Raw genomic sequence first — 14,765 nt, 5'->3', positions numbered from 1 at the left:
ATATTTGAGAAATGAGGCCTTTATTGGATATACTTGCTATAAATTTTTTTCACAGTTATGATTAGTAGCTATTTTCCTTCATTCTATTTTCCCCCTGTTTATCCTACTCCCTCTCTCTCTCCTTTCACCCTATCCATCTTCATTTTACTTCTGAGTAGTGTCTCCCCTAATTTCCAAGTATCATCTTACCATGTAGGAATGTAAACAGTTAAACTTTATTGAATCTTTTATGTTGTCCCTTTCCTGTTTACCTTTTTATGCTTCTCTTGAGTCTTGCATTTATTTGAAAGTCACATATTCATTCAGCTCTGGTCTTTTTGTATCAGGAATGCTTAAAAGTCCTCTATTTCATTGAATTTTCATTTTGTCCCCTGAAAGGATTATACTAAGTTTTGCTTGGTAGGTGATAGTTAAAATCCTAGTTCCTTTCTTCTCTAGAATATCATATTCCAAAACCTCTAATTCTTTAATGAAGAAGCTACTAAATCTTGTGTTATCCTGCCTGTAGCTCCACAATATTTGAATTATTTCTTTCTGGCTATTTGCAATATTTTCTCCTTAACTTCGGAGGTCTGGAATTTGTCTATAATATTCCTAGGAATTTTCATTTTAGGAGGTGATTGGTGGATTCTATTTTTTTTAAATAACTTACTTATTTTTAGTTTTCAGCAATCACTTCCATAAAATTTTCAGTTTTGAATTTTCTCTCCGACTCTCACCTCCCTGAATTCTTTCAGTTTCTGCTTTACTCTCTGATTCTAGAGTATCAGGGCAGTTTTCTTTGGTAATTTTTTGAAAGTTGTTGTCTAGGCTTTTTTTTTTTAAAATCATGGTTTTCAGGTACTATAATAGTTCTTCTGTTTTTTTCATTCTTTTGATCTTGATTGTTCCTTGATATTTCATGGAGTCATTAACTTCCACTTGTCCAATTCTAATTTTTAAAAAATGTTTTCTCTATCTCTCTTATTTGATTTTTAAAGTCATTTTTGAGCTCTTCCAGGAATTCTTTTTGGGCCTGAGACCAATTCATCTTTTTTTTTGGGGGGGGGAGGCTTTGGCTGTAGCAGTTTTTACCTTGTTGTCTTCTTCTGACTTTGTGTTTTGATCTTCCCTGTCACAATAGTAACTTTATATCATCAGGATTTTTTTTGTTTGCTCATTTTTTCAACTATTTCGTCACCCTTAGCTTCATGCTAAAGTTGGGCTCTGCTCCTGGGGTGGAGGAGGCACTGTCCCAAGCATAAGGTTTTTTGTGCAGCTATTTTCAGAGCTAGTTCTGGGGTTTTGTGAGCTTTCAGTTCTTCCAAGGTGGTATGATCTAAGGAGAGGTGTGCTTATTACCCTCATGGTCTGTGCTCTCTTCTATGAATGACCACAAGCACTCTTTTCTGCCCTGGAATTGATCCATGACCAGGGCCTCCAGCAATGCTGTTCCACAAATATTCTTACTCCTTGCAGTCCCTCTGGCAGCTGCAAGCTTCAGCTCACTTCTCTGCCCAGGAACTGAAACCAAGGGCTCTCCTCTTCTGCAAGTGACCATAGCCATCAGGGCCTCCCCTCCTCTGCAGCTGTATTCACCAGCATGTACTCACTCCTCCTCACTCATAGCCACAACCTAGGCCTATGTCTGCTCAGTACAGTATATAGTTATCCCTTCACACTTGGGCCCTGCATCTAGTGCCAGCCAGTGCAGGGCCCTGCAATATTCCTCTAACAGTTGCCTAACCCTTACACTATCCATGTGGCAAAAGATCCTGAAGCTAAGGCTGCCAAGGGCTTGTTGTTTTTGATTCAGGGATATCTACCAGGAGGTATCTGTACTTCAGTCAGGCTAGACTATCACCTCAGCAGGTCAGGTCTTTCCTAATGCATATGTATAAGACAACTGTCTTTGGCTAGACAATTGATTTACCTTGACTTTCAATTATTTCTGCCCTGTTAAAGTATATTGGTAATTAGGGTGGGACTTTTTTTTACTGTTTTCTCTTTTGGGGCATTGTTTTAATCAAGTGCCTTTGATGAGTCTGGCCTTTATTTCTCTCATTAAATTGGGAGTCTTTGATGACCTGCTTACGTCAAGGGAAAGCCTAGTTCACATGGATTTGAGTTGCATGGTTGTGATGCCTGAAGAAGCGTCACATGGTTTTGAGTCTCATGGTTGTAATGCCCTTTGACCCTGAACAGGATATATAAACTCAGAGGTTAGTCTTTTGTTTGGGGCTCTCACTCACTGGAAGAGTGTTGTGGGATTTGACCAGACAAGACTCTGGGTGGTAGCTGTTAAGGAGCCCCCTGGCTTGAAAACCCAGATGTTGGTGCTTCCCTGGTAACTATGTACTGAGATGTTGGACGGAAAACTAGAAGCCTGCGTACTGGTTTGTGTCATTTGATCTGTTAATATTTTCTGTTTATGTTTTTTCTGAAGTTCAGGATGCTGGCTTTTTCCCCTGAACTAAGTGAATGATACACACACACACACACACACACATATATGTATACACACACATATACATATATATACATATATAGATATAGATACGTTTGATTAAAGTGAGATTGTAAACCCCTTAAAGTTGCTTTTAGAAAAGCAGGTCAAAGAACCTGTGCTAGCAGCCCTTCTGTGTGCTCTTGTTGTTTGTCTTTCACCCCCACAACAGCTGCTAGCAACATTATTGTTACATAAAGTTCCCTTTCAGGCATTATTTTATATGTTTCTGGGGGAATTTGGGAGAGTCGGGTAATTTCCTGCCTTATTTCACCATCTTCCAAGAATCCCTCTCTAGTGATTGTGTTCAATTTCAGGAAATTGTAGATGAAAATTCCCAAGAATTATTAGAAAAGGGCAAATTGAAAATGGAAAGACTCCACTGTTTACCTGCAGAAAGAAACCTCAAAATTACAACTGCCAAGAATATTATAGCACAAATCCAAAGCTTCCAGATCAAAGAAAAAGTATTCTAAGTAGCCAAAAAGGAGTTCATATACCAAGAGGTCATTTTAAGTATTATACAGAATTTAACAGTTACCACTTTAAAGGAGAAATGAACTTTTCGTTCAAAGTTCAGGTGAGTCTTCCCAGGTTTTTCTGAAGTGCTCCTGCTCATCATTCCTTATAGCACAATAATATTCCATTATATTCATATACCACAACTTGTTCAGCCATTCCCCAATTAATGAGCATCCTCTCAATTTCCAATTCTTGGCTGCCACAAAAAGAGCTGCTGTAAATATTTTTGTACATGTCGGTCCTTTTCCCTTTTTACAATCTCTTTGGCATACAGACCAAGAAATGGTATTGCTGGGTCAAAGGGTATGAACAGTTTTATAACCCTTTAAAGGGGCATAGTTCCAAACTGGTCTCCAGAATGGTTGGATCAGTTCACAACTCCAGCAACAATGCATTAGTGTTCCAATTGTCCTACATCTTCTCCAACATTTATCATTTTCCTGTTTTGTCATGTTAGCCAATCTCACAGGTATGATGTAGTACCTCAGAGCTGTTTTGATGTGCATTTCTCTAATCAAAAGTGATTTAGAACATTTTTATATGATTATAGATAGCTTTGATTTCTTTGTCTGGAAACTGCCTGTTCACATCCTTTGACCATTTATCAATTGGGGAATGAGTTGTATTCTTATAACTTTGACTCAGTTCTCTATGTATTTTAGAAATGAGGCCTTTGTCAGAAACACTTGTAAAATTTGTTCCCCAGATTTCTGCTTCCCTTCTAATCTCATAGATTTTTTATATGTTGACAGGGGGGATTGTCTTCTCAGGCCCCTATTGTCTTTAATAGTAATAGAGAAAATTAAGATGACATTTTGGGGTGATTTTTTTTCTTTATAATGGTCTTAGGAATAGAAACAAATAGAAGAGACAACAGACTATGCTAGGGAGAAAAGACCAATATTCCTAATGAACATTGATGCAAAAAGTTAAATAAAATATAGTTATCCCTTCCACATCACAGAGGTTAGGGGCACAGTACCTGCACAATCTGGAAATCCATGTAAATTTTTTTGGCCCTCCCTTTGTACCAGAGAAGTAGTCTGAATTATTGTGGTATTAAAAGATAAAATATGCTGATATATGCAATACTATACATATGTTTTATGCATTTCTGAGTTCCTAAACATTTTCTGTGTCATTTGCTGGCCTTTACATGTTATCTGCAGCTTCCACAAACCCCCAAATTCCCATTTAATTTCTTATGCCAACCTACGATATAGTGAAACTATGATGGGGAAAGTTGTAATGTGGAAAGGATAACTATGTTAGCAAGCAGGCTACAAAAAATGTCATACACTACGACTGGGTTGACTTTATGTCAAGATTGCAAGATTAGTTCAAAATAAAGAAGAATATAAATATATTAAACCATTTTAATAATATAGATAACAAAACCATATGATTTTATTAGCAGATGCTGGCTGTTGAAAAGTCCAACACGTGTTTCTGTTAACAATTCCCCAAATCATCCAAATAAATAAACCTTTCCTTAATAAAGTTAATACTATCTTCATAAATTCAAAAGCAAATATACTGTATAGTAATGTAGAAAAATATACAGTACAGTAATAGAGAAAAGTTGGAGAGAGGCCTTTACAGAGAGAGCAGTGATAAAATCAAGGATGACTATTATGCTAGTTATAGCAATAAGATAAGAAAAATAACTTTAGAGAATAATCATAGGCAAAGAAGAAATAAAATCATTGCTTTTTATAGGTATATGATAATGTTCTTAGCTAACTCTAGAGAATCTAGTAAAATTAATTATAACTCATAACCTCAGGCTATAAGATAAATACATGTAAATCCTTAGAATTCTTATATATGACCAGTAAGAAGTAGAAAGAGAAACACAATTTGGGATAGTAGCAGACATTATATAATATTGGGAGTGTATCTACCAAGATTAATCCAAGGAATAGATGAAAATATAAAACATTCTTTGCAGAAATACAGACCTAAATAAATGGGGAAATATTAATTGTTCTTACGTAGGTTAAGATAATATAATAGAAATGACAATACTAGTCCTAAACCAGTTTACTTATTCAATGTCATACCAAACTGCCAGATGGCTATCTGGTTTTCCCAGGAATTTTTTTTCTCAAATAATAAGGCCCCCCCACCCCAGTAATTGGGATTTGGGGACTTATCAATGCTACTGCGTTTGATTCTGTATGTAGTGGACCTGTTCTGTTCCACTGATCAACCTTTTTTTTTTAAGCTTGTACTAAATAATTTTCATGACTATTACTTTATACACTTTAGTACTTTATACAGTTTGAGATCTGGTATTGATAGACCTCCTTCCTTTCTACTTTTTTCATTGTTGCCTATTTGATTTTTTTTACTCCATATGAATTTTTTTTTTTAAATTTCTAGCTACATAGCTTTTGGCAGTCTGATTGGTATGTGACTTTTTATACCTTAAATATATATCCAGTTGGAGCTTATCTTGATGTACATGAATGTTGGTCTAGATATTAAAAAGTCCAAACTTAAATTAGAGGAACAAGGAAAAAATTACCTTTCAGTTTTGTGGATAGTGGAAGAGCATTCATGACTAAATAAGTGATAGAGAGTATAACACAAGATAAACTGGACAGTTTTGATCATGTAAAAATATAGATATGGTACAAACAAATCTAATGTACTAAAAATTAGAAGAAAAACAGGTAACTGGGGGAAAATCTTTGCAATGTTTCTCTGGTAAAAGTCTCTCTGTGTATGTCTATGTGTGTGTATGAATAGATGGATGGATGGATGGACATATTTATTTCAAAATTTATGATTCCAAGCCGTTCTCCAATATGTAGATGATCAAAAGATACAAAGAGGCCTTTCCCAGAGGAAGAAATCCAAGCTACTAACAATCATATGAAAAATTCCTTAAATCACCAATTAGAGAAATACAAAATTAAGCAATTTTTGGGTTCTGCCTCATATCCATCACACTGGCAAAGATGACAGAAAAGGAATATGACAAATATTAGAGGGGCTGTGAGAAAACAGGTAACCTGTTGGTGGAGCTGTGAATTGATCCAGCCATTTAGTAAATTAATATGAAAATATGCTCAGAGAGTTATTAAACTGGGCATACCCTTTAACATACTACATACTCACTAGTAGGCCTATATCCCCCCAAAATAAAGAAAAGGATCTATAGGTACAAAAATATTTATAGCAACTCTTTTCATGGTAGCCACAAACGGAAAATTCCTGTATTGGGAAATGGCTGAATAACTCATATGGATGTAATGGAATATTATTGTTCCATAAGAAATAATGAAATAGACAATTTCAAAGGAAACTGGGAAGACCTTTGTGAACTGATAAAGAGCAAAGTGAATAAAACTAGGAAAACAATTTATACAATGAGGACATTACAGAGAAAAACAACTTTGATCAATGCAATGATAGACCATGAATCCAAGAGAGCAATGATTAATAAAACCTGCCATTTACCTCTGACAGAGATGTGATGAAATTAAAATGCAAAAAAGAGACATGCGTTTTTTGACATTGGTAATAGAGGAATTTGTTTTGCTGGGTAATGTTGCTACTGAGGGATTTTTTAAAAATTACTTAAGTTGTATATGGTGGTGGGGTATTGATAGTGGAAAGGACAGATTGATTTTAAAAAATTGCTACTTGAAAAGTTAAAAATAATTTTTTTAAAAAATGAAATGGGTTATTTCAATAAAAAGTATAGTTTAACTGTCCATCTTTATAGAAAAAACCAAATGGGCAAAAATACCTATTGCTCATACAATGATTTGTAGCAGAATGTACTCCACAGGTAGACAGTGAACTGGAATCGGAATTGAATAGGAAGAAAAAAATTGACTGGATTGCTTTTGGGTTATAAAGTACTTTTTATGACACTGAGCTTCTCCTTTAAACAAAGGCTGATCTCTTTAATATCAGTATTTTTTGGTGATGCTGTATAATTGTAACTCATGTGGTCTCATAGGTCTAAAGACTTAAAGTTGCAGGTCACTTACCATACCCAGATGACAGTAGAGACGGATGTTGAGAGTAGAAGTGGGATGCAGCAATGAACAGTTGCACAGAAGTTTCTGAAAGAATATCTTCAGAGCGATGTTTATGTGGAAAGAGTGAAGTATAGACAGCTCATTTGCGCCATTGAGATCCATGCAATAGCAAAATATCTGTAAGAAGGCCCCCAACATATTATGTTTTTTTACCAAGAGATTTGTAGGAAGACATGCACAAGTGTTGCACAAAATGAGAAGACATGGATGAATCATAGTCTGCAGCACTGAAGAGAGTACTCATATCCATTAGATTACAGGTACATCAAAGTATTGCTGTATTAGCAACATTTTTGAATCTTAGCATCCCACTTTAACTTTGTTGCAACACTCTTTGATATCTGCCTAAGGGATGTGTTATTGGAAGAACACCATAATTTAAAATGTGCTTCCTCCAATTCAATATTATATTTTCTTTCTAGCATAGTAACTAGAGTATCAATATACAGCTGCACCAATCTTCTTGATTTGCCCTAGCTTCATTGCTCTAGGGTTACCTATATTTCATTTACACTTCCAACTCAGATTCTTTGGGAATAATTCAGTTTTTTCCCTTTAGTCTACAGGTTCTCCCCAGCAAGGAAGGAAAGTTTAAAAAGTGTATCTGGAATACGAAAATGAATCAAATATGGAACAGCTAGATTTATTCTTAGAACGGAAAAGAGAATGCAATAAAGAATCATGGAATGATTAGAATAGAAAGCAGCAATATATCACTACTAGCATATTAAGTTTAGAAGCTAATATCTAAACATCTTTGAGACATTTGCATATGTAGAGCTTGCTTTGGCAAGGAGAAAGACTACTTTTTCATGTGAGACAGGATGAATGAAGAGATCTTTGAGAAAGGTATCTGAGTAGTGAGTGATACGAGATATGAGAAGGGGAGAAATGGGAGCTGAGCAAGTGGCTATACTTTTTTCAGTGAAAGAAGAGGCTAGGTTTTCAGCTTAAAATACGGAAGAGTGAAAAACATGAGAGGTTTGAGTAGGAATGAAAAGTTTTGGAAAAAGCTCAGTGGTGAGTGGGATAGTGAATTAATGTGAAAGTTTTAAAATAATTGCTTTGATGCAATGAGGGCCCAGTTAATATTATATGATACAAATTTGTTGTGGATTTAGCATGGTTTTATGCTTTTCTTCAACAGATGGTGGGAGTAATCCACGGCTGGGACCTGGCAGGCAAGATTAGTGATAGATTTGGAGGTGAGAGGTAGTAAGAGAAGAAGATAGGGGAAAGTTGAACTGGTTCATCAGTAGGTCAAAATGGAGACGGGAGAAGAGTATAGTTAATTCAGCTGTAATAGTCTGAGAAAGAACAGGTGTAGAGAGATTGGAGTTTCCAGGGACAATGAAGAACAGTTAGACCATTAGGTAGAATGAAAAAAAGATAATTTAAAAAAACAGTGAGTTAGATAAAAGAATTTCAGTGTTTATGAACAGGGAAGTAGAATATTTAGGGGTGCTGGCAAGGTCAAGGGTATGCTTATCTATGTAGCTGATATGGGGTGAAGGGGTAAATAGGTCATGGGAAATTAACAAGTTGAAGACCTAAAAAGTTTGGGTGTTTGAAAGAGTTCAGTATGAATGTTAAAGCCCCTTATTGTGAAGGCAGAAGTTGGGGTAGAGACAAAGACTGGGCCAAACACCCTAATCATTAAGGAAGAAGAGAATTTCCTGGAGGTTAATAAAATGATAACTGCTACAAGTATGTTGATTGTCAGTCGGTAAGCATCTGTTAAGTACCTTTGCTAAGCAATAGGAGTACAAGGAAAGGCTAAAAGACAGTCTCTGCCCTCATGGAACTCACAATCTAATGGGGGAGACAAGAAGCAAACAAATATGTTCAAATGAAGTATATGATTAGCATAAGAATAAATAAGAAATTATTTTAAAAAAATTTTAGTTAATTTATTTATAGTTTTCTACATTCACTTTCATAAGGTTTACATTTTCTCCCCTTCTCTCACCTTTCCCTCCCCAAGACAGCCTGCAATCTGATATAGGCTCTACATATACATTTCTATTAAACATATTTTCACATTAGTCATGTTGTATAGAAGAATTATAATGAATGGGAAAAACCATGAGAGAAAAAACAAAACAAAAAACAAACAACGAAAACTCTCTGGATGTGGATGGCATTTTCTATCATGAGTCCTTTAGAATTTTTTTAGGTCCTTGCATTGCTGAGAAGGGCTAAGTCTATCAAAATCAGTCATCACACATTGTGGCTGTTACTGTGTACAATGTTCTCCTGGTTCTGCTCACTTCACTCAGCATTAGTTCATATAAGTCTTTCCAGGTTTTTCTGAAGTTTGCCTGTTCATCATTTCTCATAGCACAATAATATTCCATTACATTCATGTACCACTAATTGTTCAACCATCCTCCAATTAATGGGCATCCCCTCAGTTTCCAGTTTCTGACCACGACAAAGAGAGCTGCTATAAATATTTTTGTACGTGTGAGTCCTTTATGATATCTCTGGGATACAGCCTAAATAGGAAATAATTAACAGAGGTGTCAAACCTGTATAAAAATCATATCAACAAGGTAATCAAAAAATATAATGAGATATTTATTGAGGGTCAAAGAATCTGGAACAATGCTCTGTCTTATTCAAACAGGGAAGTTTAGTGAGGAGAGTTACAAACAGGCTATATACACGCAGGAGTGGCTAACTAGATAGATGGAATAGCAGGTGGGTTGAAAGTTATTTATTACAGAGTGATAGCACATTCCAAGAAAAACTGCAGGATTGGCTTAGGCCACTTCTAGGCAAAAGAAGCAGGCCACTGACCATTTCCCTAGCCAGGGTCACCTGTAGAGGTCAACAGAATAGCTGAACTGCAGGAAGGGGAAGAGTTGGAGAAGTGTCCTTGGAGCTGTCACTTTCCAAGAACAAGGGAATTTAGAAACTGCTGATCACAGCAGAGATTCCCAGGAGTTTATTTTGGGGGTAGGGGATGATGCAGACTTCGTAACAACCTGGAAAAACCTACACGACATAATGCTGAGTGAGAGGAGCAGAGCCAGGAGAACGTTGTGTACAGCCACAGATATACGGATTCAGTGAGGATCAACCCTGACGTACTTCGCTCTTCTCAGCAACCTAAGGTGCAAGGACAACTCCAGGGGACTCACGATGGAGAATGCTATCTTCATCCAGAGAAAGAACTGTGAAGTTTGAATACAGATTGAGGCGCACTACATGCTCGCCTTTTTTGCTTCTCTTTTGTTTTTGTTTTTGGGTTGTTTTTTTTTTTTTTGGTTCTGTTTCTTCTTTCTCATGATTCATTCCATTGGTTATAATTCTTCTCCACAACTGGACTAGTGCATAAATTAATTTAATGCGAAGTTATACATGATAGTTATATGAGATTCCATGCCATCTTGGGGAGGGAGGGGGGAGGGAGGGGAGAAAATCTGGAACTCAAAATTATGTAGAACCGTGTGTGGTAAACTAAAAATAAATAAATAAATTTAAAAATTTTTTTAAAAATTGAGGAAAAAAAAGAAAAAAAAAAGAAAGGAAAAAGTTTAAGATAGAGCAGGCATTCCACAAAGCACCATGCATTTCAAGTGGGAATCTTGGGGAATCAGCTTAAGAGGAGTGACAAGGGAGTGGGCCTCACTGCCTCTCAACTTGAGAGGAATAGTAACAAGAATTTGTGCAATGGCAACTCCAGATTCAGAATCACTGAGATGAATAGGGTATCATAAGGTAAAATTTTACTACTCATTGAGGAATGAGATCAGGCAGGTTATCCTCATTTCCGGGAGGAATGGACTTGCTCTTGCCTAGGCCATTTCCCCTGCACTGGCTACACTCTCCTTCCTTCCCTGTCTAAAATCACTCGCCAAATTTTGCATGATGAACCAGTAAAGGTGGATAAGGATTGGTCAGACAAGTGGGGAGAGATCTAGGAAAGAGCATTCCTGGCTTATAAATGCTCAGAAAGGAGAATTCAAGAGTAGAAAAAATGATAGCAGTGTCAAATGAATCAGAGTATTCAAGAAGGATGAAGACCGAGAAAAGATCATCAGATTTGGCAATCTAAGGATCATTGGTAATTTAGAAAAATCCCTTTAAATTGAGGGATGAGGGCGCCAGATTGGAAAGTGTTGAGGAGGGGGAGAGGCAACAAGTACAACTAATACTTTGTTCTAGGAATTTTGTTGAAAGGGGGAAGAGAGATATAGAACATTAACTTGAGGGAATAATAGGATCTTTTGGATTTCTTGGGTATGAGGAGACTTTAGTATGTTTCAAGGCAGTAAGGAAATAAGTAGATAAAGAAAAGCTAAACTGTAGAGAGAGGGAGAGGATGAAATCAAGGGTACCTTCATAGGATTGGCCTTGGCAAAGACAAGTGCCACTTCATTATTAGAGGCCCTTATCATTCTCGAATCACCACTCATTCTGGATCCCCCAAATGGTATGCTTTGTTGCAATCAAGGGGGGAAGTTTTAATTGTTTGAACTTAGATAGATAGATAGATAGATAGATAGATAGATAGATAGATCCTCCCAAAAAACTTCCCCAGAAATGTATTCTTGTTGTCAAGGTCAGTGTGCTAGTTAATTGACTACATTCTTCATTGTCGCAGCTTGTTATCCACCATCCCACAGAGTATGTTTCTGCCACAGCTATGAAATGTACTTCTTTTGCCTTCCTTGTTTATTTCTTTGGTCCAGACCTGTGAATCCATTGCTGTGAGAAACTCCTAAAAACTCTCTTCTTTGACGTTTATCTGTAACTTAGTTTTGTGAGAGTTGCTGGAACACCAAGAGCCTAAATGATTTTTCCATGTTCACACACAGGTAGTATGTCAGAGGTAGGACTTTAAGCCAGGCCTTCCTGACTCCAAAACTGGTTCTCTATCTACTATGCCGCAGTGCCTCTCACTTTTTTGTTAACACTAGTTTTATTTGTAAAACTTTTCCTTCACTACCTTTGTAACATTTATGGCCAAACACTTTTATATTTTGCCAATTAATTAGGGGTCAGACGATCTGGCTTCAAATTCTGGGTGTTTCTGTGCAACCTTGGGCAAATCACTTAACCTCTTTGGGCCTCAGTTCCCTCATCCGTATAATGAAGAAATATACTAGATCGCCTCTACTGCACCTTCCAGTTCTGAATCGTTTAGCCAAAGACAGGATCTATTTTGTCTTCAGTTTAGCTCAGCTAGTCCTCAACAGAATAGGATTTAAATCATTTTACTATGCTGTCAACATGGTCAGACCACTAGGCTGCAGTGTTTACCTTTAAAAATTAATGAATTGCTAAATGATTTGCCTTGCCTGAGGTTTTGTTTTGCTTTGTTTTGTTGTATTTTAGTGCAGAAGCCTTCAAACTATTTCCTTACCAGTCATCTACCTATTATATTCAAGAAATATTTAAATTCATCTTTATATCATCTTTGAATTTACTACCTTGTTTGTAGGAATCACTAATCTAAAGCATGTAATGTTTGGGTAGTAATGTCAATGCGTGGAAATATAGCATAGTGGATAGAGGCCAGCAAGTCATGGCACTAGTTAGTACCTGGTTTCAAGTCCTGCCTGTGATTCATATTTGTTTGTGACCATTGTCAAGTCACTTAACCACTCAATGTCTCAAATAAATTAGTCTCTAATACTATTAATTGAAGAATAGGTGCTGGTCTGCATTAATAGGAATTCCCTATACTATTGAAAGCACAGGTCCAGTCAAAAAAAAAAGTTGAAGAGGAAGACTAAATTTATATTTGTCAATTTTTATTACAATCCGATAAATTATTAATTTATTGAAATAACTTGATTCCTTGAACTTTCAAAAAAGTCTTTTCTCAGTTTTTTTTTTTACTTATGAGAAATGCTTAGATTTGTCTATAAACATCTGTGACTCGCTTGATATTACGCTGAAATTGTTTCTAGAAAGCAGAATTAATTTTTCTTCATTTGGATTTATGGGTTTTTTTTAAGTTTTAGTTACACATGTAACATATGTAGGAAATTGAGATACACGTGATCAGAAGTTTGGGGTAAAGCCATAATCAATCTCCCTTGCTCAATCTCCTTTATTGCTATAAGGTTCTTCCAAATAGTATTTTAGAAAATTTTAGTTAAATTCCAGAATGCATGTCTAAAATGGGTTATCTTAATGGAGAATTATTGGCGATGCAAATAAGAATCAGTTATCTTATGTTATACTTCTAGTTACTAATATGGTTGCAAAAGGAGATGAAACGTCAACCTTGTTTCCATCACCTCCTTCTCTTTTATCTCTTCCTATAGTCATGGAAATAACACAGGCTTTTTTAATCTTGAATTTCTTTTTGACTACATTTGATGCTTAGCTTATCTGAAAAATCAAATCACTTTTCCATTTTCTAGTTCAGACTGTTCAGTTGCAGTTTTTTGTATACCATTATACATACAAAGACACATATGATATACTCTTGATGTTGAACAAAAGCAGTTGAACGGTTGAAAAAAGTAAGGGCTGATAAACAAAGATTTCAAAAAGAAAAAAATTATAACACCAAGGAAAACATATTTATCAACTTACAAATATTTCTTTTGCAAAAATAGCAGAAAATTATAATACCATAAAAATTTGTGTACTTTCATTAATTAGCTTTCTAACAACTATACTTTTAACTATTAACATTATTCTTTTCCTAGCAACTTTATCTGATGAAGAATGGAAGCCACCTCTTCCTGCTTACAATTTTCTTAGCAGGATGGATGCTACGGTTCCCTACACAGAAATTGCCCAGTTTCCTACACAGAATATGCTTAGATGTGCAAGAACAACTGATCCGCAACAGCATGACAAGGGACATTCTGAAGATAAATCTGCATTCAGAAAGGAAGCTACTTAAACAATGAAAATGAAGCGCTGGAAAAAGAACTCCCTTTAAAAGAGCAAGAAAGATGTTTAAACATGATAATAATGATTTGTGATTTTCAAAATTTAGTTAACTGCAGAATTTTTGGAAATATGTCAGAGGCTTCTTGACTAATCTAACATTTGAGTATATTACCTTAATTAAAAATTATAACTGTTTTAAAGCCCTGGTTAAATTTATATTCCTTAGATTATATATTCATTTAACTTAGTTCTAGTCACTGGAATGTCCCATCACACTGCAGATCAGATATTTATCATTAAATGATCTATTTAATTTTATTGTATGGCCTTTTTTATTATATAAGAAGTAATAAACAGAGAGTAGCAGCAATAAAAATTTCCGTAGCACTTTATAGTTTACAAAGCTTCTTATATCCAATTAGTTCAATTCAAAAAACATTTAACACCTACTATGAGCAATGTATGTACTAAACTGTGGGTCTACAAAGACAATAATGATAGCCCTTTCCCTCAAGGAGTTTGAAGTGTCCTGGGGGATTATATACAAAGAACTTACCTATATGTAAGCAAGGAAATTTAAAATGTATACAAATGCAATCTCAAGAGGAAGATAGTGCTAATAACTGGAGTAGGTGGTATGGAAGAGAATCAGAAAGGCCTTGTTTAAGAAATGGCATGTGAACAGTGCTTTGAAGGGAGAATAGGGATCCTACCAGGTAGAGGTGAGGCAGGAATAAGCTTCATATATGGAGATAATTTGATAATATGACTATATATAGGCACTTGAATATCATTAATGTCAGGAGTACATACTTAATATCAAACTACAAATGTAA

General features: G+C 35.7%; 1 protein-coding gene across 2 annotated transcripts in view; it reads left to right on the top strand.

Annotated features, from left to right (window-relative positions):
• TXNDC16 (thioredoxin domain containing 16) overlaps positions 1-14,247 on the top strand; it is a 139,498-nt gene extending 125,251 nt beyond the window's left edge. For both annotated transcript variants that reach the window (XM_036751968.1, XM_036751967.1), the window contains exon 20: positions 13,740-14,247. In XM_036751968.1, the coding sequence (XP_036607863.1) occupies positions 13,740-13,939 (200 nt within the window). In that variant the 3' untranslated portion in view covers positions 13,940-14,247. The remainder of the gene's footprint in view (positions 1-13,739) is intronic.
• The last annotated feature ends 518 nt before the right edge of the window (positions 14,248-14,765 follow it).

Source organism: Trichosurus vulpecula, chromosome 3, assembly GCF_011100635.1.
Source record: "Trichosurus vulpecula isolate mTriVul1 chromosome 3, mTriVul1.pri, whole genome shotgun sequence".
Taxonomy (NCBI): domain Eukaryota; kingdom Metazoa; phylum Chordata; class Mammalia; order Diprotodontia; family Phalangeridae; genus Trichosurus; species Trichosurus vulpecula.
Note: the sequence above shows the minus strand (reverse complement) of the source record. Positions and strands in the feature narration are given on the sequence as shown.